The following is a 25,197-nucleotide window of genomic DNA, read 5'->3' on the forward strand; positions in this document are numbered from 1 at the left end:
AGCCCTAATGCGTCTCCTCTACCACACGTCCTGAGATTTATTTATCATTTAGCATTTTATTTTTTTATGTTTAATGCATTTACAGTACCTCACAACATATCATTAGGCACTCATTACATCATAATTTGTTCATTATGTCCTAAAATATACAAAGCTCATATTACAGTACATCACGTTACAGGCATTTAGCAGACACTCTTATCCAGAGGGACTTTCACACAACATTCAGATAGCATTTACATTGCATCCGTTTACACATCTGGATATATACTAAAGCAATGCAGGCTAAGCACCCTGCTCAAAGGTACAACAGCAGTGTCCTATCCAGAAATCAAACCTGAAACCTTTAGGTTACAAGCCCAGTTCCTTACCCATTATACTACACCGCCGCCTATCGAGGATGAAATGCTTTGTCCAAAGGCTTGTGTGTAACATAATGTTATAAATGTTTTGTTCTGTTGGAACTGTTCCCATAACTGAAAGTGTTCAGGTAAAGCACAGCCAGGCTTCTAAGTTAACAGGTGTACCATGAGGTTTGAGTGATGCTATTTAAACATTCCACACCCACAGGATTTAAAACCAAAAGTGAAACGTGCCTCAGAGTGTCACCCATTATCATAGAAGCCAGTGAGCGTAAGGGGGGCCAGATTAACTGCTCTGTAGGCACTGCCCGAAAAGGTGTTCAAAAGAACATCCTGTATGCCTCTTGGTTTTTCTGGGATAGACAGGAATAAGCTATTCAGTCAAATGAATGAGACCGAAAATGACGGCGAAAGTATATTCGCGTGTCAGTTCTTTCGTTGCCATAGCTACAGCCACCATATAGATGGGTCACCATAAGAGCTCGAGTTAATGTTTAACCTCTCCACCCACATTTGTAAAGATCAGGAAAAATCAATAAGATAACAGCCGGAGAGCGGGCCTTGCCTTACACCAACAACACCTTCCGCAAAAAAAGCAAAGCCACACGAGCTGGGCCAAACTGCCACATCCTATGAAGTAGAGAAAACGGATTCGTTTAAAAGAAGAGGGGACCGATATGGTCAATGTTAATTCACAAGGCAGTGCGGGTATGGACACTCCATATGGTAAGTTTTTGAGCGGTAGCCTACCGAGTTATTTACTTTACAGATGTAACGGAAAGAAAGTAGATCAAGGGACGATACCTACTTTCTTGTTTTGTAATGGGGACTGTAATAGGGGAATTACACTGATGGGAAGTGTGCTTTTCTGTGCTTTTATCCACAAAATGTTTTTGCGTTTTGAGGGCCTTACTGCAGTAAGCTGCAGAGAGACGTTTAAGGCCGCTAGAAATTATACTTTGAGTCCAGTCCAGGGCCCAGGTATGGAAGCTATAGAGGTAACCATGGCATGAAAACAGAACATCTGGGAGGTGCTACAAGATTGCTCATAACGTTTTTTTTAAAAAGGCTTGGTATTATAAAATATTTGAAGTTTTGTGCAAGTTTTTTCATGGGTGGGATATTTTTTAAATTCTCCACAATGCTGATTTGGGTTTATGTAAATTGTACTCTGCCAGATAAATATGGCCACACTGTGTTCCAGCTCTGCTAAACTCCAATGGACCGTGTTTGCTTATATTAACCCTTTAAGGCAAGATAATATTCAAATATTCAATAGAAAGCAACAGCATGACTTATTTTGAGGACAATGCGTAAACTAATGAAAAGCTGATTGTGGAATAAACCGTGTGAATTCAAGAAAATGTAAGTGCAAGTCAGGTGGAATTGTTTTGATGTTATTTCAGCATCAAGTGCATTTTAAAAAGAGGCAAGGCATTAAAGGCAAAACATTAAATCTAGACAAGCAATCCTTAATCCTTATAAAATGCAGAGATACTTATACTGATTGATAGAAAGTGTTACTTCACTGTCCTCCTATAAGATATTCTTCTCACAGGTGGTGTCTTGACCAATACAAATTTACAGAACTTCAGCTAATACACAAATATGACAATAACATGGCATATCGACAATCACAGAGAATAGAAAACACAGAATAAGGATTTGGGTGATATTAACTTCCGGTAAATGCCACCAAAACTGAAACTGCCCTTTTCAGTATGGGCCCCTGTACCTGTATCAGGTGAACAGCGTCAAAATTAGTGAAGAACAAAAATGACTGATGATTCAAAATAGACTGTTAAAATACTCAGAGGAACAAAAAAATCAAATAATAATGAATATCTGGAGATAAATCAATACAAGGATGTTATCATTGGACTAATTCTTTTTTATAAAATTAAATTAAGCAGTTTGGGAACTGTTACAATCTGGTGATAAAATCAATGTGCAAAAGGACTATTGTCATATTTTTTCTAGTATTCTCAGTTTTGTGCAGATAATTCAGTTGTATATGAAATGTCAAAAATCCTTTTCCACTATTCCATTATTACCGCAGGATTGCAAGCATGTGCAGCCTACTGTTGTTGTCAGTTGAAGGGACTGACGGAATTGCACTTGCGCAATTTTCATTGACAAAGCCCTGCTCTTTGCGACTGTCACATTTCTCACGTTTACAATGGGACTTGTGGGAGTGGATCTAGAGTCTACCTCGCTAGCTCAGTAACAGGAACTGAAGGGTTTGGGGTGGGAACCGAGCTGAACCGTCTGTTTGTTCAGAGCTCTGAATGATACCGTGAGTCTCAATGGCCCAGCATTCCTCTGATAGCTTGCGATGGTGTCAGGGCTGTGATCAGGAAGAACACCCGAACAGACAGTATCCAGAGAGATCAAAAAGGCCCAGGCCCCAGCCATGCACTGAGTCGGGTTATGGTGCAGTACACTTAATAACTAGAAAGGAAAGTACTAGTAGACATAGAGAAAAAAGGCGAGCGTCAGCTAAGTAGCTTAAGTTAAATTTGTGGAAATACAGCTCCGTTATCAATATGAACTGGCTCTTGTAAATATCTACCAAGAATGAACATTATGTTGAATATTGAAAATACGCATGTTAGCTCTCACGAATTATAGCGCACAGAAAACTAACTAGGTGTAATATTAGGTTAGAATTAATTCACATTGATGTTGCTAATGTTAGTCACCTTGCCAGAGATTTCATCCATTAGGAGCTGATGGTTTGTGTCTGTAGCAGCCGCAGTGGTCAATTTTGACACTAGCCCATGGAATGCTACGTCTTTGGAACACAGAACATTTTAAAATCGGCGTTTAACACTAATTCGCTTGCGTTCTGATAAACAAAAAAAAAATGTTTTCAATAATATGCCAGCTCACAATAATAGCACAATACATGTATTGGGATGAAATAGCTGGATTGGCGAGATGAAATAAACTACAAATAATGTTTTGTTGTTCTGATCAAAATTAATTTTTGCCACAAAGGCTAATAATATATATTTTAAACCCTTTCTCTTTGAATCTCACAAGATTACTTACGGTTGTTCAGAGTATTTTCCCCCCTGCAATTCGCCTCCTTTTTCTGTGTAAAAAATGCAGAACCCTGGGACGTTTCATCAGTGTTAATCACTGGGTAGGCCTACATTTAACGTAATTAACTAATACATTAAATATTTGAGATATTAATACAAAAAGCGCAATCAACGCAATCCCATACTGGGTGAAGCGGGCCAAATTTGGTAGGTCTGGTTGAACAGCTGTAGGAAGACTAGCGCACAAAAAAATTGGCATAAGAAGAAAATAGTAAGGAGAACAGTAAGATGGCCTTTTCAAGGCGACTTAATAACACCAGTAACCACCACCACGGAGTGGACGGCGTACACCCCTGACGCATTTTCTTCCTGATACATACTGGGGGTGGCAGAGAGAATTACAGGTGGGATCACAGTACCGTGGCAGGGAGCCGAACCCCCAGCCACACGGGGGAGAAAAAGTTATATCATCATTTGGTGTGAGAAGATCTGTAAGAACACTTTTTCATATAATAACCATTTGTATAATAATAATGTATAATAATAATAATTATTATTATTATTATTATACATATAAACTAATGTTTAAATTTAAATGAAGTTTGATGTCACAATTCTGTGTTTATAAAAACCAATCGTTTTTGGGCTGTCTTAATAATATAAGGCATTAACTAATTCTAATATCAACATAATCAGAAATTTTGTCCCCCTTTTCTATCACAGCAATGAACAGGAACAAGCCTTCTCCAAATAAATGAGAGCGAGACAGTATATGCCAAACAAACAAAAAAGGGGTCTGTATTTGTTATAGAGTCAAGCTGATTAGTCATAACTACATAACTACATAACAGTCATACGTCTCGTTTCTAATCACTTTACACAGAGTTAATCTAGCAAGACGGACTTCTTCCGGAGCAGAAACAACTACATCTCTGATTTACTTGTGATTAGTTTGTTTAAATGACCCAGTTGGTACTTGGATCTTTTGTCGTTTGGGGGAGGGCCATTCAAGTTCCAGGCAATACTGTGGCGAATTGTTTCTCGAGCAGAAACATTATCATTTTACATCCAGGCAGCTCTAGCATGATGTAGAAAACTGGCAGTGCTACGTTTTAACTTGTTGGATTGGTTCTTACTGAAACTGGGCCCAGGCTGTGACTTTTCATACCACCGTATCAGGGCTACTAAAACAGCTTGTGTGTAATGCCCAGACACAATCCAGAGTGTACGTAGCTCATGCGGAAGTTCTGAGGGGTAGTCACTGTATGTTTGGAGCTCAGCTAACACTATTGCCTGAATTCACTACAGTCTCCCTAAAATTGGTTTCATAATGAAACGCACACGTTAGGTTTCAGTAATCCCAGAAATACGCTCGCCAAAATGTCTTCAAAGTGAAAGGAATTAAACATAATTTCAGTAAATGAGATCTTAATAAACTAAAATTTATTTTCTTGTCATATAGCCTATAGCTGTAATTCCAGGAATCTTATTTTCATCGACTTCACAGTCGTTGTTGAGTGCTTCGCAGGCCTTTTTGGCACGTGATCTCAATGGCAATTACGTTCCATGTCCACATGGCGGCACTGTCAAATCGTGTGTTGCATATTTCCCCAAGTCATTGTGCACGCTATATTTGGAATGTTGAGAAATCCATTCAGCATTGCTACTTTTAGTCCATGTTTTTCTATGGCTTTTAGATCAAGGAAAAGTATTTAAAAACCCGATTAAATTTGAGTATGAATAAAAACAATTATTAAGGCCAAGAAAACCCTTATTATTTAGTACCCCTGAAATCTGCATTTCCTCTGAAATACTATTACCATGGCAATTCACACCCTTTGGACAGCCTGTCACAACAGTTTTGTAAGTCAGTTTCAGCCATGTTAAAGTTCTCTGAAGCTTTAAATGATAATAATAATTATACGGTTTTAACCAAGACCAACTTTACAGAAGCTCCAAACGTTACAGAAGCTCATGAACCCTCCAGAAGTTTGTTAATTAATGCCCACTTTTTATGAACATTGCAATGTTCCGTTAAGAACGTTCTAAGCACATATTTGTGATCTCATGTCTAAATGGTAAACCACAGGATACATAGGGACACAAGTAGTTATACATGTTCCTGAGCAGAAACAACTGCATCTCTGATTTGATAGTGATTAGTTTAAATGACTAATTGATTAGTTTATTTTTGGCAAGTCAGTGTTCTAGAACTCCATTGCTTTGAATCAGCAATAGTGATTGTTACATCAGCATTAGAATGTTCCGTTAAGAACGTTCTAATCAAATACTTGTGATCTTATGCCTTAAATGGTAAAGCACAGGCTACATAGGGACACAAATATGCAGACATGTTTTGCGTGCCATGAGCGTCCAGTGTGAGGATGTGTGGGTCTAGAGGCTGCCAATAGTCAGGACAGTACAACACACGAGAGTCACTTTGAGGATGTGGCCTTTCATTATTGTCACTCATGGTTCTGCATTCAAGCTGCTATTGTTATCTTTGGCCTGGATTCAATCAACAGTTGTCCTTAACTTGGCTTACAAATAAAGATCTATGTGATGCTTCCCCCTCTCTTTTCTTAAGAAACACAATGTGACCAGTTCCGCAACACTTATTTTTCAATTAAAATTAAGAGCAAAATGTTGATTGAATCCAAGCCTCAGCTTGGGCAAAGCAGGTCTATATTGGCCCCAAGCTGTGGGGCCCGCACAGACCCTCTATGTGCAAATCCAAGAGGAAGACCACAAGGAGCCACATTTTCAGCGCTCACTGCTCCCACAGTTTGCTAATGTGGGACTTTTTACTGCTATTCTGGCAATACTGTGGTACAGAGGAATAAATGCAAACAATTCCAGAGAAAAAATGTCTAAATACGTAAGAGCTGAAACAGCAGGAAAAAGAGAGCAAGCAAAACTACATCTAATCTAATACTGTGGTGTGATCTGATACATGTTATATTTGTATATAATATGTTAAAGGAATCTGTATGTATGTAAGTACGTAACAGTATATATACACTGGTCAGCCACAACATTAAAACCACCTGCATTTTTATGCTTTTTTCTGATTTAATATTTTATTTTCTCTGCTTTTAATCAAACAATTCACACGCGGTCAAAGCGCAGACTCAGAGCTTTTATTAAAAGGTATTCTTATATATTTTGGTTTCACCATGTAGTAATTACAGCATTTTTTAAACGTAGTCCCCCATTTCAGTGTTTTAGACAAATTAACATAATGCCACATAAAAGAGTAATTTGGTTGAATATTCTTTGCATGCCATGACTTCCTGATGTCTGTGACCTATCAACATCATCAGAGTCTGGATATCTTATTGTCAGGTTGTCCTACAAGCGATACAAAAACTCTTTGCATTTGAATGGATCTCTATGGGAATGGGGGGGTGGGTGGGAATAGATTCAGCTGTAAATTATGCTGATACAGTATGGAACACATTTGTTGGCTAAATGGCTTTAAGTCATCAAGGGTCCAAGGTATCAAATGAGCCTCAAACCACCATGCTGCTGCCAGATATGCAGTAGATACTACAAGCATTGTTTCTCCTGAATATTTTTTCCATTGAGTTCAACAGGAAAATTAATGATGGTGAAACCAAAATGTGTAAAAAAAAAAACCTTTTAATAAAAGCTCTGAGTCTGCGCTTTGACCACGTGTGAATTGTTTGATTTATTTACAGAGAAAATAAAATATTAAATCAGAAAAAAGCAGAAAAATGCAGATGGTTTCAATGTTGTGGCTGATTGGTGTGTATATATATATATATATATATATATATATACTCATCTCTACATATATATACCACCTCTACTGACAAGTCAGGAAAAGCGATGACTGTCTATAACCTCAAGAGAGATGTGGTTTGGCCTGCAGTCTACTTTAATTCTCAGCAAAAACAGCAGTTAATTATTAAAAGAGTGTTATCGCACTGCATGATTGATTTACAGAAAGAATTGATCCAAGTGTTTATTGATGCAATTGTTTACTCATTTATTGTACAAAAGGCTACTTCGGGTTTTTATTAGTTTATGACGGCGAGAGATGATGTGTAGAAATGTACATATTTGGTAAAAAAATTATTTAAATAATATTTTTTGCTGTCTTCACTAAAAACACAGTCATCTGATATAAATGAGTAACACCCTGTAATAATAATAATAATTATTATTATTATAGTTTTTCTGCAAACAATATACCATAGGCAAGGGGACAGATGTGTCACTCCTCCTTATATCTACAGTATTAACAATATGTCTGCACAGAGGAACTTTGTGGCATTAGTATCTTTTACTCCGAACACTTAGCTGTAATGTTTGATATATGTGCACTGAGTATGACTTGGCTGGTTACTGAGTCTGCAACCCTGGCAGTGTCATAAAAGAGTTTGTTATTGCAAGACCATGTCTGACATGTCCAGTTCAGTGTGTTTAAAGTGTCGCGCATTACCCGACATCCCCAGCTAAGATATAAAACTCCTGTTTGGCACAAAAATGGTAGTTACCCTCTAACAGTCTCCAGAGCATCAGGTTGCCAGATCTAAACTGAAATTATAACCCATGAAGGCTCAAGTACAACCTGGATCATACAGGTACTGAACTGCACATCACATTGCCAGAATTATTCCGCATAAAAAGGGTCATCAATAATTTATAAAGAGGAAAAAGTTAAATTAAATTGAATTATAGCGAATTATAAACTTTCTGTTCCCTACAATGGCTGTTGTGGAAAATGGCATTGTGAAGATTAACAGGATAGTTTTCACAGACCCTCACCCCCACCCAAAAAAGTGTTCTCTACACACGGTATTAAGCCTAACAAGTGGAAACACAAATGAATAATCCTCAGCAGTCTTGATATCTCTAGCTTCATAGTACTGTTACAATTTGACCTGACACAGCTCTGATTAGCTCGCTGGTGTTCCAGGTATTGGTGACACATTAAATGAACCAATCAGATCAAGCGTTTTACCCCATTCACTTGTATTATCGGCTGTTGGATTGTCCATTTCATATTTAAAGCAAAGTTCCATCTTTTGGAAAGAAAAAGTGATATATATAAAGTTTTCTTCCCCTGTCCAACTTAGAAGAGATCACATTTGTGTGCTTTTGTTTGCGGCATTCATAGCAAGCACACATCAGTTTAAAATTCTAGCAAGTTTAAAGCAGCAGGAGCAAATTAATTTGTCACATTTTGCCTGTGCTTGAAATAGCAGGCAGTTTCAGTGTTTATGGCTGAGAACCATTCAGCCAGCTTGATTTCTTTAGAGAAATAAAAACAAGGTGAGTACTGACTGAACCGACAGCATCTCATTTAAAATGTATGTAGTATCTTTCTACACATGCAATCTCTAGCATGTAAGTATCCTCTAGCTTGAATAAACCTCCCTGTAACTCTTTAATTGCAACAAAATGGCAACAAGACAAAATGGAAACAAGAATATAAATAAACATATTTACAATTTAAGATTAAAGTCTGAGTCACAGCTTCTAAACAAACCGAAAAGAAGAACCCGTACTGATTTTCACAGAGTAGCCAAAACTGAGCTTGCACAAGATGAAAGGCACGCAGGAGATAGTTATCTGTTGACAAGGTCTTGTTCCGTGACATTATACTCACGTATCTTCGCCATCAGACCTAGGCAGCGCAGGCTTTTTTTTTTTACTGGTCCCAAATGTGCTGTGGCAAGCACATTGTCCGTGTTCTTCTTTCCCTCTTATCAATATTTGAACACATCTGAGCCATAAAATGGACTGTTTTCTGACAGACAGGCTCTCCCCCATTTGAGAAACGGACAGTCTCTGCGCGTTCCATAATCCATGGCTTCTAGGAAGGCCTGTTCTCTCCCTGCCGGTTAGCCTGCGCCCGGCTCGCTTCATTTTTGTCGTGCTTCTTCAGCCTTCCTTCCCGTGATGTTGCCTCTGAAGTGGAAAGGTATCTTTCAGGGGGAAGGTACAAATAGGCTTCCGTTTCAAATGGAGTTTGGTCGCTGGTGGGAGATGCCTATGCAGGAGATAGACTTTGTTCACAAACTGGAGTTTGAAATTTCAGAAGGGGGAAATGGAGGCCTTTATTGTTGACTTTTAGCCTCGGGGCAAAGTGGACGACCGATCCCGGGGCAGGACCAAGGGATGTGCTGCTGTAAAAGAGAGGATGGAGGGAGTGAGAAAGAGGGAGTGAGACAGAGGGAGAGAGACAGATTAATTAAACAGGGGAGAGGCAGTGAGTGAACTGGGAGTGACAAACACTTACACACTTAAGTTTAAGTGTTAAATCAAGTATATTTTACTCTGCCTAGTGAGCATGTGATCACTATTTGACCCTATATACAGTGCAGTCTGTAAGTAGACTGATTTGGACAGTGTGAGTGGATTTGAAATAAAACAATTAATATGAGGTTAAAATGCGGACTCTCCGCCTTAATTTGTATTTACATCCATATCAGGTTAACCCTGTAGGAGCTGCAGCCCTTTTTATAAATAGTACCCACCCCACCCCCTCAAATCCAATGTGCTGGAGCATAGAGCCAATTTGTCTATTTGTCCCTGTCCAAATACCTACAGACTATGCTGTATCTAGACTCTAAACTCTGTTGGAGTTGAAATAACACTGAATGAGTTGGGGGGTTGCAGCCACTGTGTGAAGTAATGATTCATTTCTTTGAGTGCAGCAATGGGCAATTTATCTTGTGTTATCTCGTGTTTAAGGTGCTGACATTATTTACATGCGCCTGAAGAAGATTGGCCAGAATGGTTTAAAGACATTGTCGCATAACGCAGTGAATGCAAGTAGCCACAGCCGTAGATTGTTTGCTCTCTACTTGTTTGGAGCACTATTAGCACATTGCGTCAGGCCTAGTGCCATATAACAATAAACAGACCATAATCTCCTCTTCCCAACATGCATGTAGATTGCCTCCTTTCTGTATGACTTATCCTTTAGAGACAGTTTGCAGGCATCCTATTATGCCTTCTCCATTTTGAGAGAGCGTAAACGCTTGCTTTAAACAGTGTTTTTACCCGAGGACGTCAGTGCCTGTGTGATACTGAGACAAGAACTGAGAGAAACGGCAATGGCTGAATATTGAAGGCTTAGACTACTATCTGTCTCTGAGCGGTGTTGAGGCTTGCGTTTGCGTTGAGGCTTGGCATTTGTGTTGAGGCTTGGCGTTTGTGTTGAGGCTTGCGTTTGCGTCGAGGCTTGGTTTTCCAGCGCACGACGGCTCCACGTCACTGAAAATTCTTCACATAACTATAAGCTCAGTGGGTGCTGAAAGAGCTGTCTTTCGCAGGCGTGTAAGTACTGTGTGCTCATACACAAGGCAAACATTACCCAAGTGGGGACACTTGGGTAATGTTATCACAACGCATAGCCAGAAGATAAATCTCGCTGAACCATCGGTGGCTGGTGAACCGACTGACCCCTTCGCTGCTCCGTACATTTCTTGACATGCCTGAAAAAAAGTAACACTTAGCAACGGACATGTTTAAGGTATTTGCCAAAAAAATATTTCTGCTGGGCCTTTTCATTTTGTGGACAAGTAGCCTGCTGAATTCCTGAACACTAGTGACCCCTCTGGTATATCAGGAGACTGCAGTCTCTAACGGGCCAACAGCGACCTCTCTGGTATATCAGGAGACTGCAGTCTCTAATGGGCCAACCATTTTCTCTATTAGCTTGTGCAGTCCACGTGCTGACAGACAACGCAACAACGGTTAACATCTATACTGTATTTTAGTATTTTATGTTAGGTCTTAACATCATACTTCTACCAAACTGGCCTGCTTGTGCAACCTAGCATAGATGGTAGCATTCAACAAACTATGGACTATACTGCCTACACCGTTAACTGAGCCCTAAATAGATTCCTGAATATGACACAGTGAGAATCAGACTGTGCTTGGTAGGGTCTGGTTATGTTAGGGTACATTAGCTGTCTTGACCCCAGATCCTCTGTTTTGTTGTACAGCGGCAGAACTGGGGTACCTATGTGAGGGTTTTGGGCACAGGAATATGTATATTCCAGTTTTCTCAGTTGGACGTACCATTCTAGCATCGGGGTGGTAATGTGTGAGTGCCCCGGCATTTTTGACCAGGCCCACTGCCTCTCGTCCGTGATCGTACAGAAAGTGACATCAGTTTTTTAAGCTCTTATTTATGCATGTTTCTTTGGTATTTTTTTTACGCAATTAGAGGTGCATCAACTTATGGAATATTCCACAATATCAGGACCGAAACACTGGATATAAAAACATCCAAATGCGCCTTAAAAATTGCATGTGGACATGTAGACACAAACATAAAAAGAAAGTCTGAAAACCCAGACTGTTATCATTTCTTGCTTGTTGGCATGCTGCTCCAACTCACAAGGAAGAACATTTCATCTGGACCCTTGTTGGCCAAAACACATCGTATCCTATTTCAGTAGTCTTGTGGATATCTTTAAACATTGTAATTGATAAAGACATTTTTGACATTTTCCAATTTTCAGAACAAACAAAAAGGAGTATTGACCCTTCCCTTTAGCAATGTCCAGGAGCTGTTGAGTCAACGTCTCCCGTCCTGATCCGAGAACAGTTATCAGGATCTGATATCCTTTTATAGTGAGTCACAGCCCTTAACCTTGTAGATTGCATTTTATTGAGCTGTGTATTGCTTCTCTGGAGGGTTCAGAGAAAAAAAATAAGATGTGTTTGATGATACGGGAATGAGGAGGCAGATAAGATATACTGTGTAGGAGTGAGTTATTCACCTGCTTTGCTGTTCTACAGATTCTAAGCCCCTCGAGCCTGTAGAAGCTTTTTGGTTGTTACACCTTCTGCTGTGCTGCCACCTTGATTTTACATTTTGGATCGCTTGTCAACTTAATTCAGCGCTTTTTATTGGTCAAATTGAATGAATGCCCCAAAAGGGCGAGTCAGCAATTGCTGTCACCCTTCACCCGATACAAAACAACACAAAAAATAAATGAGAAAATCATAATAGAGACATAACAGCAACACAAATGTTTGGCTGTAGCAGGAAATTATGATGGCTGAGTTGCCTTTATTCTATTATAAATGATCGGTTATAATGGCTAACAATTTTTCTGAAAGTTTTAGGCTTCGATATGTATTTAATAGGGGTTGTTCACTGATATCATACCTTGAAGATTTTCCAGATAGTTAATGTATTCAGCCATTAACCAGAGTAGGTTTTTATTGATGGTCATCAAGCTATAATGCTGCCTCCACACACAACTGCAATGTTTAGCGTCTAGCCAGCAAAAGTTGGGCCAGGACATTTTTTGGACGAGACGTGTTTTAAATGACGGCCAATCAAATTCAGCAGCCAGGCTGAGTGGCCCTGAGGTTTCTGTGCCCCAGAGATCAATGACCCACTGCTTTGAACAGTCACTTTGCCTTCTTTAAATAAGAGAGGGAACGCTCGCCAAACATTTGCCATGTCACGCTTTTACTTGTGCCATGTAGCGGTTAGATTTTTTGCGAAATTTAGAATGTTGCCCAAGGAAGAGGTTCTTAGAGAGAGAGAGAGACAGCAACAGACAGAGAGAGAGAGACAGAAAGAGATAGAGAGAGCAATGGTGAGAGAGAGAGAGATCATTTAATAATAAACCAAATTCTGTGGCTAAAATACTAAACCGAATACTCATGTTTGAAACATTGGTACGATCGAACGTAAACGCAAAGTAAGCTAATGCCGTAAAACATTGCTACACACTGGCCGAGGGCCTCTTCACAAATACAAACCTGACATAGATAATGACCAAGCACAGGCTCAGTGACCACAGCCTGGCCATTGAGATAGGCCCAAAACCAAGTGGCGGTTACCGAAGGAAGAAAAACCGCGCGCTCACTGAGACTGGTGAGGTTCAAAGTAAAAACAAAATTTTAAAAATTCAAATTGATAAATATTAATCAATATGTTTTTGCTAACCTATGGATTCATAAAAACAAACTGGCTTAGTGGAAGAGACCCCTATAGCACCACTGGCTGTGTGGTAAATAGCACACTGAGTGGGCAACTACAGCATCACTGTCCTTAGGATAGGTCATTTCATATTGCAGTTGTTTTTATGGTTATTATTGCTGTAATTATTGCTTCTCTATTATTTTCTTAATGAATACCATTTCTCCCTAATTATTGTTATACATTTTTATTGATGGTGCCATTATCATAATTCGTACGCTATCGCAATACAATCGTCATGCCAATAAAGCTGATTCAAATTGAACTGAAAAGAATTGAGAGAGCGAGAGAGAGAGAAAGAGAGAGAGAGAGACAGAGAGAGGTAAGATGGAGAAAAGAGAGACAGAAATCTCAGTCCTGCTATCTCTCGTGGCTCTGACCGGGCTAACCATTAACCCGCGGGCCTCCCTGCCTCCGGAGCTGAGGGAGCAGGAGGGAACAGGAGGAGGAGGCTTGTTTCTCCAGTCACGACCGGGTCTTTACACCTCCCCACACCGGGGGAAGACCCACATCACTGGGATGGGTTGGGGGGCGTGGGGGTGGGGGGGGGGCGTAGAGGGAGGTGTTCACCTGTGGGAGGGAGGGACCGGGAGGAGGGGGAGGGGGTGTCGCACGCGTCCCCGCCAGACAAGTCCTTCGGCCCGGCGAGCGGGGCTCTGAGAATGCGTTTGTCAAAAGCCCTGGCTGACATGGACATGGCGGACTACAGCGAGGCCTTGGACCCGGCCTACACCACCCTGGAGTTTGAGAACATGCAGGTGCTCGCCTTGGGCACGGGTGAGTCCCTCCCTCCCTCGCTCGCTTGCTCGCTCGCCTGCCGGGGAAGCGTGACGACGCGAGCCCGTCCCAGGCGCCGCGGCACAGCCATGCGGAAACGGGCTTCGCCAGACCCGATGTCACTGATTGATTGCCGTGACTCACCTTTGGTTGTGTTTTTTTTTTCTTTTTCAAATGTGGAAAATTCATTGACTTTAACCTTTACCTTTAGTCGCCTCCGATGTCTTGCAGAGAAAACTGTTTGTTTTCTCATTATTTGCCATTCTTCATCTTTGACATAATGTTAGTTTTAACATGAGCAGCCTGCACGTTTATTCAATATGCCTGACATATTTTGATGCTGATGACATATGCTTATAGCCTTATCAGTCCCTTCGGCTGTTTGACTGAGAGATTTACCAACTGGGAACAAAAATAATTTTGTGTGACCATTTTTTGCAATGACGTAAGTTTAGGCACTCATCCTTCTTGATCATTTTCCTTGTGTACTTTCCAAAGTGTTCAATTATATCAAATTATGTGAGTGAATTCAACCTTTCCTGGGGATTTCTGATTTGTAGTGTGCAAATATTCAGTTAATGTTATGCTAGATCATCTTAGACCACTAAATATGCAATATGTGTACAGAATCTATCCTATTAACTTTTCTTAGAATAAGCTCTGTCTTGACTTAAGAGGCATGGAACATTAGCTGAGGCAAAAAACTAAAAACAAATAAATAAAATTAGGATACTAAATGGAATATTTTGAAATATTTTGTTATGTGCTTAAATAAACAATGAGAAAGAGGCTGAAAAAGGAGACTGACTTCACTGATTGCCTTACAGGGTATGTGCTTAATTTACCAACCAAATATCTGACTGCACTTATTTCCTATGTGCTGAAGCACAAAAGACTGTTAAAATCCTGTCAAAAGCTCAGTTTGCTTTGTAATCCTGTAGCATTAGCGTAAACAGATCGGATCTTAAATATTTAGTTTTGTTCTTGCCTTTGATCAACCTGGATTCAATCAGGTGAAAGATTAATGCAATCACTGTTTCCATTGTTTCCGGTACACCAATTCACTCCTTAAAATTCGATCAGGGATTCAGCCAAAGGAAAAAGAGAATCTCAAAATAAATTCATTTGGTCTTTTTATTCTCGTATTTTAGTGACTACTAAAAGCTTTGAAGCACAAACAAGTAACCTGTGATGTTTCACAAACTGAGTTGAAAGAGAAAGAAAACCACATAGAAATTGTACTCAGTTTCTGACACTACCCTTGGGTATTTCTTAAATGATGTCATTGTAAAGTATACCGTTCCACTTTATGGCACAGGAGAATCAGCCATTTTCTTAAACTGTGCCAAGGAAAGAACAGGCTGTTTCAGTATTATCAAAGCTTAAAGGAGACAAGACTTATCTTAAATACCCTAATTTGGGGCAGGCCTCTTTAGAATAGCCACACAAGCTGCTGGAGCTTGTTGCAGAAAGAATAATGATATCACCCCAAGCTCTCTATCCTAAAAAAAAAGAGTTCAGAACAAAGAGTGCAACAATCAGACCTGGTTTAAAAAAAAAGGTACCGATTACAATGTTATGAGTGGGGATTATTTGGTCAATGCAAATAATGTAAAGTGTTGTTAACCTTGTTCAATTTGGCCTCTCTCCTGTACCCACCCCCTGCCTATTTGATGAGAGCAAGAGACTCGCTCCCTCATGAAAAAAGAGTGTTAATCATTAACACACCGTTTCACTTCAATCAAAATAATTAAATAAAAATTCCCTTTACTTTCTGTTCTGGTTTTAAGTCAGGGGCCATTGACAGACTACGTTAGAACGCAGGGAACGCCCTGTTTTCCCAGCAGTCTGAGGGAGAGTGCTGCAGTGACCAGGGCGAGCTTGTATTAGAATTATTTCTGAAGAAAAAACAAAAAAGTGCACATGTGATCTGAAGCTGAGCTTACGTTGGCTGTCGTTTCAGATTCCCCGCCCACCGAAGGCACCAACATGAACAGCGGTGGTCACCTGGGCGTGGGCACCCTGTGTGCCATCTGCGGCGACCGTGCCACGGGGAAGCACTACGGCGCGTCCAGCTGCGACGGCTGCAAGGGCTTCTTCCGCCGCAGCGTCCGCAAGAACCACGTGTACTCCTGCAGGTGAGGGCCCAGAACCCGCCACATTCACTGACCTCAGATCAGCTTTACAGCGTGTACCCAAAACCTGCCTCATTCACTGACCTCAGACCAGCTTTACAGCGTGTACCTGCCTCATTCACTGACCTATAACCAGCTTTACAGCTTGTACCCACCTCATTCACTGACCTCAGATCAGCTTTACAGCGTGTACCCGCCTCATTCACTGACCTCAGATCAGCTTTACAGCGTGTACCCGCCTCATTCACTGACCTCAGACCAGCTTTACAGCTTGTACCCGCCTCATTCACTGACCTCAGATCAGCTTTACAGCGTGTACCCGCCTCATTCACTGACCTCAGATCAGCTTTACAGCGTGTACCCGCCTCATTCACTGACCTATAACCAGCTTTACAGCGTGTACCCGCCTCATTCACTGACCTATAACCAGCTTTACAGCTTGTACCCACCTCATTCACTGACCTCAGATCAGCTTTACAGCGTGTACCCGCCTCATTCACTGACCTATAACCAGCTTTACAGCGTGTACCCGCCTCATTCACTGACTTCAGATCAGCTTTACAGCGTGTACCCGCCTCATTCACTGACCTCAGATCAGCTTTACAGCGTGTGCCCAAAGCCCACTTCATTCACTGAGCTGAGACCAGCATTACAGCATGTACCCAAAACCCGCCTCATTCACTGAGCTGAGACCAGCATTACAGCACGTACCCGCCTCATTCACTGACCTCAGATCAGCTTTGATCATCAATTGAGGCAGTTCTATATGAAATAATAAAAAAATCTTTAATAAAAATCTTCTTTTTTTTTTTTTTTAACTTTTTGGTGAAATATTTTTGTCCATGCCATATGGTAAAACAAAGTCCATTTGCAATTTAACAATGGGGGCCATTAGATATGTGCTTTTGAGACTGTCTTTAACATGGATAGTGCTGTGTGTTTTTTGCTGCTCATGTAATATTATGAGTTTGCCAATTTACTGTAATAATGACAGACCTTATTCCCAAATCAGAAGGATTGAATATCCTCTGTATCTTAATATGAAGCATCCAACAATGATCTGAACTATTACAACACCCAGTATACTATCTATATAATTCTACTGATCTCAAAATCCTGAGCTCCAGTGTTGTAATGAACAAGGCTTGTAAATTAAAAATATACTGCCGTAACAGCCAATGATTTTGATGGCTTTGAGGACAGAGCTCACAGTAATTCTCCCCAGCAACTGCACTGGCATGTGGCTTTACAGAATGAATTCCTTTGACATGATTGCTGTTCTATTCCAGATTCAACAGACAGTGCATTGTGGACAAAGACAAGCGGAATCAATGCAGATACTGCAGGCTGAAGAAATGCTTTCGAGCGGGAATGAAAAAAGAAGGTCGGCACCTTTCCTTATATCCACGTATCAACTTTTTTGTCATGATCTGTCCTTTACTTACTTATCTATTCTTCTTCGTGTAAAATTTTCAGATTCAGTTCAATTTATCACCATTATATCAGTATAGGTACAGGCCCGAGACTCAGCAAACAGCAAAAATGTGAGGTGTGACAGCTCAAGGTATTAATTGTTGTTAATCACCAAAACATTATTAAGTGAGCAGAGCCGTGACTGTGCGAGAGGCCGGTCCCTTGCACGAGCCCTGCGTGTAGCGCTCAGTTAATGTTCAATAGAGAACACGTTAAGGTCCGTGACCGGCTTCTGCTGAGCAAATATTTCTGAAGCATCGCAACCGGATTAAACACTAATTGGCGAAAACACCACAACCTTGACAATCAACGCAAACTGTCCCTTTTTTCTATGATGAACAACTCGGGAAAATATTTGTTTGGAGAGAATGACGTCGAACGCAAATGATCGTTTGAGTCCTCATCTACTTCGCCTGATGTGCCTTTCGAGTTACAGTTAAGAAAACCGTCCCCCCACAAAAAAGTGACTATTTTACATCCTGCCGGTGCCTGTGGTGTGTCAGCAGGAAGAACTAATGTAGCTTGAACATGAGGAAACTTGGTCAACTTAACAGCGCACAAACCCCTTATGGAACAAGGCCAATTTGCCAAACAGAGTCCAGGCTACAGTCGGCTGATGACGCAGCCAACACAGCTGACCAAACTTCAGGTGACGGGGCTTGGCCTGCCCTCCTGGCGAGCGCCTTACTAGCGAGCCATTTGGGACACCCAATCTGTAGCACAAGTAGCCTACAACATTTAATGCTCCTACATGGCTGGGACCGTTACTGCAAAATGAATATGTCGATGTCATTTATTTAAATTTAACGGACTTCTCCTTTGCGTTCTCTCCAGCTGTGCAGAATGAAAGAGACAGAATAAGCACCAGGAGGTCCAGTTACGAGGACAGCAGCCTCCCGTCCATCAACGCGCTCATACAGGCGGAGGTCATGTCGCGGCAGGTACGGCCAGCTGACAAACTATTAGAGCACTAGATCAACGAATAGCAGAGTAGAATTCAGCAATACGAAATAAAAATCAAGAATATGAAATGGCTCGTAATTACCTAAAAGTCAATGATTGCTCACCAGCCACAATGCACTTTATAGCTATTTAACATGTCAAGCTCTCCCCCCGAGGGGCAACATTATAGCTAAGTTCAAGATGAGAGAAGCCTATTAGATGTATACGTTGGACACTAAGGTGCCAAAAGGCCTTAATGGTGATTTTTCTTTGGTCTCATTCTTGCGAACAACTGATCTGTTATTTAATATTATATTATAAATAGCAATTGAAGAATATTTATGAATTTATGAATATGGTAAAAAGTGTTGTTTTATGGAACTGTATCTAATTGGCTAATTGCTTGAATGAATGATATTGATCGCATGATTGAAACCAGTCATATTTAAGCAAAAGGTTGCCCTGAGAAAGGCATAATCCATGCTAAAATGTCAGCCAACCTCAGAAATAAAATTTACAAAAAGAAATTTCTGCCTAGAAGTCCTATTTATAATCAGTGTGCTCCAAGTCCAACTTTATTTTCCAGATCATTGAAGGTTTTCATTTATATATTTTTTAAGAATTGGAATACGATTTTGAATTGCTCCACTCTTTAAATGTGATGTTACCATTCCTCCGTCACGCCTGCAGATATCCTCACCTGTGTCCATTCTGAACGGCGACATGAGAGCGAAGAAGATGGCCGCCATCACGGACGTGTGCGAGTCCATGAAACAGCAGCTGCTGGTCCTGGTGGAGTGGGCCAAATACATCCCCGCCTTCTGCGAGCTCCCTCTGGACGACCAGGTGAGAGACATAGATAGCCAGGTGGAAAGATGATTCCCATGCACAAGTACCTTCGAGAGAAAGGATTCCAATTCTCATCTGGGTTAGTGTGCAAGATGACATGATGACACATACAGAGATAAATACTACACCCACAAGTATGCACTATGATAGTGTTCTTCTATTTAGAATGATATCAGCAAACAATTTCTAAGGCAGTGTAGTACCAGCAATAGCCAAGATACATTTCCCAGCCTGATCAAGCAGGAAGGATTATGGGAATTTGAGTACAGCAAAGGGGCAAATAAAAACTCTGTTTCTTCCAAAGGCATAATTTGCAATAGTTTATTTTAAAATAATTGATCTATGACCAAGATCCCACAGAAACTAGCTGCTGGACTGGCCCCTCGTTCTGAGCTGCGGTTGAAGCGCGACTTCTGCAGCGTGTTTTTGAAAACTTTCGTTGATTATGAGCTCTAATAGACAGAGATATAAATAAGCCAGCTTTCTGTCGCTCTTTCCAAACTGGGAGGCCTACCCTTCTAGCAGAGCCAGGTCCAGCACTGTTCATGGGAAAGCTGGGTCCTCCGGCTTCCAAGGCTCCTAGGCTGCGTGGTTAATGTATTTCAGTGTCTGCTGTTGGGAAAAAACGAGCTGGTTTGAAAGTTAAATCCCTCCAGGAAGTGTTCGGAATCATTAACGCTTTGATAAACAGGGCTTGGTAACTGATTTGTGGATCCCGGGTTAATTGGGGAGAAGGCAGTCGGATCCCTTGAAGAAACCTGAGGATGATGGATGGATGGACAGACGGATAGATTTAACATGTTTAAATGCAGAAATGTAAAGGGTCCCTCACACAGTCAACGAGAGACGATTTAAGGGACACTGTGGAATGGCGTGCCACTGTCGCAGAGTTGAATGAGTCCTGTTTTTCTCCAGGTGGCATTACTGAGGGCCCACGCGGGGGAGCATCTTCTTCTAGGAGTGGCTAAGCGGTCCATGCTGTTCAAGGACCTGCTGCTCTTAGGTAAGATAGCGGAATCCTAACTTCAAACAAGTTCATTTTGGTTATTTCTCAACTCACCAAACCTTTTTTTAATTTGATAGAATTTGTCTATCAAATTAAAGACACATTTAAATACACATTTACATTTAAGATCAATATAAACTGATATCCTAATGTAACTGTAACTAGTAGAAAGCGATATTCTTACAATCATATTTACCTACAGTACTGCACCTGTTTGTTTTCCTGCTTTAATTCAGGAAACGACCACATTATTCCTCGTAACTGCCCGGAGCTGGAAGTGAGTCGAGTGGCAGTGCGAATTTTGGATGAGCTGGTGCTGCCCTTCCAGGAGCTTCAGATAGACGACAACGAATACGCCTGTCTGAAAGCCATCGTCTTCTTTGACCCAGGTACAGAACTGACCGCCAGCCGGGCACACACACACACACACACACACACATACACGCACCCACGCACACACACACATAACATACAGACCACTACATACCATGTATATGCAAGAATACCTGGCATACCTGGCGTGGTGAATCAGCCTGAGGCAGGCACCCAGGCTACATACTATAGTACTTAGCGCATTGAGATTGTCCACACAATTAATTATAATTACACACCATAGACATGCATATTTAACAAGACAGAAAACCACACCCCCAGCCAACCTAAACTTTAGAGCATCAGACTATGCCAGCACTGTGCATGTTTGTGCTACGACGGCTCCCCATGAAAGGGAATGAGGAATATCAGCATTTTTAAGGCAACTGCAACCGTAGCTGCATTCATGTTGTGAACCCCGCCTCTGATTTTGGGAGATCGCAGACGCAAGGTCGTAAACGCAAATCACCTTTATCGAGGACTCGTAATTGAAATCCGGCCTGTCCTCCGTGTCCTTCGCCAGACGCCAAAGGCCTCAGCGACCCTGGAAAGATCAAGCGCATGCGCTACCAGGTGCAGGTGAGCCTGGAGGACTACATCAACGACCGGCAGTACGACTCGCGCGGGCGCTTCGGCGAGCTGCTGCTCCTGCTGCCCACGCTGCAGAGCATCACCTGGCAGATGATCGAGCAGATCCAGCTCGTCAAGCTCTTCGGGATGGTGAAGATCGACAACCTGCTCCAGGAGATGCTCCTGGGAGGTAAAGACCCTCGGCCAGCTTTTCACCCCGAGTCAAAACAGAAACGTTTCATCCAGACTCATCCAGACTGGTGCCTCGCTAGATTAGCAACTAGCCACATGCTCATGCTAATCTTTTGTCAGATCGTTATTTTTCACTCTCAATTAAACCCATTATGAGGTTTTCAATTCCACATAGGTCCATAAGATAAAGAGCCCCTAAACTTCTCCCTTGGAATATAAGAGTATAATCTGAGTCATAAAATCACCACATAATTCCCTAATTTAATAATAACATATTTTCACTGGTAAAACTGAATTTAAGTATATAACCACGAATTCCAGGCATTATGGATTCATAACTCCACGTTATAGATGTACAGTCTTCTGAATAGTGTTAAATATTTAGCTTATAAGAGAAGTTGTATATTTTTCTCCAGCTACTTCATGACGTCTCATTTCAGGTTCTGCAAACGAGACGCACCACGCCCCTCACACCCTACATCCTCACCTGGTGCAGGAGCACCTGAGCACCAACATCATCGTGGGCGGCAACAACATGCCCACCCCCATCCACAACGGCCAGATCTGTGAGTACCTGTCCCATGCCCCCAGCCATGTAACTAAAGACTAGGTCAGCCATTTCACTTTAACAATGCTCATTTTTATTCTGCAAGTATCTATGGACCAGACCTGGGTCAAATACATATTTGTTTTGGATTCAAATACTTTTCTGTGCTTTATTGATCTTGCCTGGTGTAACTGAGCCTGCCAATATGTCCAGAAGGTGGGGTTTGCACTTTCTGAGAGCATTTCATTGGTTCCAATACACCAGACAAGATCAGTGAAATGTAGAAAAGTATTTGAATCCAAAACTAATACGTATTTGACCCAGGTCTGCTATGTTCTGTAATAATGAAAATTATTATATATTTTGAGCGGTTGAGTAAGCGGTAATCTGTTGGCATTTTCTGCTTTTCCGCAGCCACTCCCGAAACTCCGCTCCCCTCCCCACCGACGGCCTCCGGCTCAGAACACTACAAGCTGGCCCAAGGGGTCATAGCCATGGTGCCCAAACAACCCACCTCCATCCCCCAACCCACCATAACCAAACAAGAGGCCATTTAACTCAGGGCCTATCAATCTCCTCTGGCACACAGCTATGTAAATAATTTATAGCAAGCTCATTGTACAGTCTGAAGGGTAAAAATGGCAGCGACACAGACAAAATGCTTAAGCGTTTCCAGTAAAGAGGAGAGTGAGTCTTCGTGATCTGCAAAGTGGGCGGAGCTGACACATACTCTCGTGTGACTCACAGATTTGAGCCAATCGTAATGGTCTACAGAGAGCGTGATCAGATCGAACAAGTTACCGGCAACACACTGTCCAGCTGGCTCCACCCATTGTTGGTTTCTGAAAGGCTTATTCTGCCATCACTAGTTTATGGTAAAATAGCAGATTTCTTTTTCAGTAAGTAGCTATTTCTTTTATTTGAAAAAAAACAAAAAAAACAAAACTGATAGGTGAGCAGGCTAAAAGAGGAGCTACAGGTCACATATTAGTTTAGACAGATTCTTAAAATATATCCCCATAGTGAGGATATTGTGTAACCCTCCCCTAGCAATTTTTTCCCTTTGTACTTTACTCAGGGTCATTTGACATAATACGTAGGGAATAATGTATATATTCTAGTACAAACTATGACTGTGTTCAATTCAAGATTATATAAAAATATTCTCTGCATTATCAGCCTGCTTTATCCTTATTCTTAAATTATTTTTTTAAAAAGCTTATTGTAAGCTAATTTACTGGTGCATTATTACAGCGGAAATGTACGCATACATTTTGCTCAAATAAGATTCAATAGAAGACAAAACAGTGATGCTACACAGCAAATGAAATTACTTCCATATGGGCATAAGGTTGTGACATTTGTATGGCTCACTGCTATCTATATTTATGTTTCCACAATATGCAGAACCAGAGAACATAAACGACATTGGTGAGTCTAAGACTCCGGTAAACCTAGGTTTAATGCCATTATTAGTGTACATTAAGTTTGATAAATAAATTGGGGTTTTAAGAAGAGAACTATTCTTCTTTAGTAGTGAGTCAGCTGTTTTTTCTTTCCTGTTCACCAAACTGTCCTTTCGTTGGCTTTTCCCCCTATTAGATCAGTTATGTTTTAGTCTATATAGTGACAATAGCTGTTTCTAGGTTGTGCACGTTCTGCATTTCCCGATGGACCCAAGTAATTGGCTTGTCCTGTACTTCATAATTAATTTATTACAAGTATATATTTGCTTTAAATATAAAATAAAAAATAAATGGTGCTTAGACCATTTCTATGTAAATTATTTTAAATCTGTTCATTTTGTATGACTGTAAATGTGCAACATAAATGGTGCAACTACTCTTTTGGGAAATACTTTTTATAAACAATGTCAAAAAAGATGAACATCTTAAAAAGATTTACATTTTTAGCATTTACAGTTTTCTTTTCATTAAAATGATTGAGGAATGTTTTGTAATTTAATACAAGACAAACTCATTGATCACTAATTTCATTTCAAATGATTCTGTGTGAAGTGCCTGAAGCCACTGGAAAGAGTAGATCAACCTACAAAGAGTCTACTTTAATGCATAAATGGGTATGACGTTTTTTACATAAAATGCTGAAGGGCTATGCTGTTTGACAAAAGTGGCTCACATTCAACAGTGCCTTTGTCATGAAGGATATGGGGTGTTTTAACATGTAAAATCAAAACATTAAATGTGTTTTTTTTAAATAAATAATATTGTCTGGTTTCTGACTATTACTAAAATACAAAACAATAATGCACCTGCTTACAATATTTACAAGATCAAAACAAACTACATGGCCAAAAGTATGTGGACACATCTCATACAGAATTACAGGCATTAATATAGAGTTGGTCCACCCTTTGCTACTATAACAATATCCACTCTTCTGGGAAGGCTTTATACAAGATGTTGGGAGAATTGCTGCAGGGATTTTCTTCCATTCAGCCAGAAGAGCATTAGTGAGGTTGGGCACTGATTGGGTGATTAGGCCTGGCTCGAAGCTGGCTTTCCAACTGATCCCCAAGGTGTTCGATGAGGTTGAGGTCAGGGCTCTGTGCAGGCCAGTCAAGTTCATCCACACCGTTCCCAACAAAACAATTTGTATATGGACCACAAAGTGTGCCCGGGGGCATTGTCATGCTGAAAGGGCCTTCTCCAAACTGTTGCCACAAAGTTGGAAGTACAGAATCATCTAGAATACCATTGTATTAAGATTTGCCTTCATTGGAACTAAGGGGTGTAGCCCAAACCATGAAAAACAGCCTTTTGGTCATATGGTGTATGTCCATCAAATAGCTGCCTTAGCAATCGCAGTACTACAATTCTATAGACTTTACACTTGTCATTTTGGTTAGAGCTGTCATTCTGAAAATGATGCATTTACAAAAATACATTCATAATTATATAAAGTATTAATTATATT

The 25,197-nt window shown here is 40.8% G+C and overlaps 1 protein-coding gene across 2 annotated transcripts; it reads left to right on the forward strand.

Moving 5' to 3' along the window:
- The first annotated feature begins 746 nt into the window (after positions 1 to 746).
- LOC135237542 (hepatocyte nuclear factor 4-alpha) lies at positions 747 to 24,485 on the forward strand. 2 transcript variants are annotated; one of them, XM_064304755.1, is made up of 10 exons: positions 747 to 1,088; positions 16,138 to 16,312; positions 17,599 to 17,693; positions 18,617 to 18,723; positions 19,415 to 19,570; positions 20,489 to 20,576; positions 20,816 to 20,968; positions 21,475 to 21,711; positions 22,154 to 22,279; positions 22,675 to 24,485. In XM_064304755.1, the coding sequence occupies exons 1-10, from the start codon at positions 1,040 to 1,042 to the stop codon at positions 22,815 to 22,817; spliced, it is 1,329 nt and encodes a 442-aa protein (XP_064160825.1). In that variant the 5' UTR covers positions 747 to 1,039; the 3' UTR covers positions 22,818 to 24,485. The 2 variants fall into 2 exon arrangements, with proteins under 2 accessions (XP_064160825.1, XP_064160824.1); XM_064304754.1 differs by lacking the exon at positions 747 to 1,088 and adding an exon at positions 14,006 to 14,174.
- Positions 24,486 to 25,197: the final 712 nt, after the last annotated feature.

Source organism: Anguilla rostrata, chromosome 13 (assembly GCF_018555375.3).
Source record: "Anguilla rostrata isolate EN2019 chromosome 13, ASM1855537v3, whole genome shotgun sequence".
In the NCBI taxonomy this organism is placed as follows: Eukaryota; Metazoa; Chordata; class Actinopteri; order Anguilliformes; family Anguillidae; genus Anguilla; species Anguilla rostrata.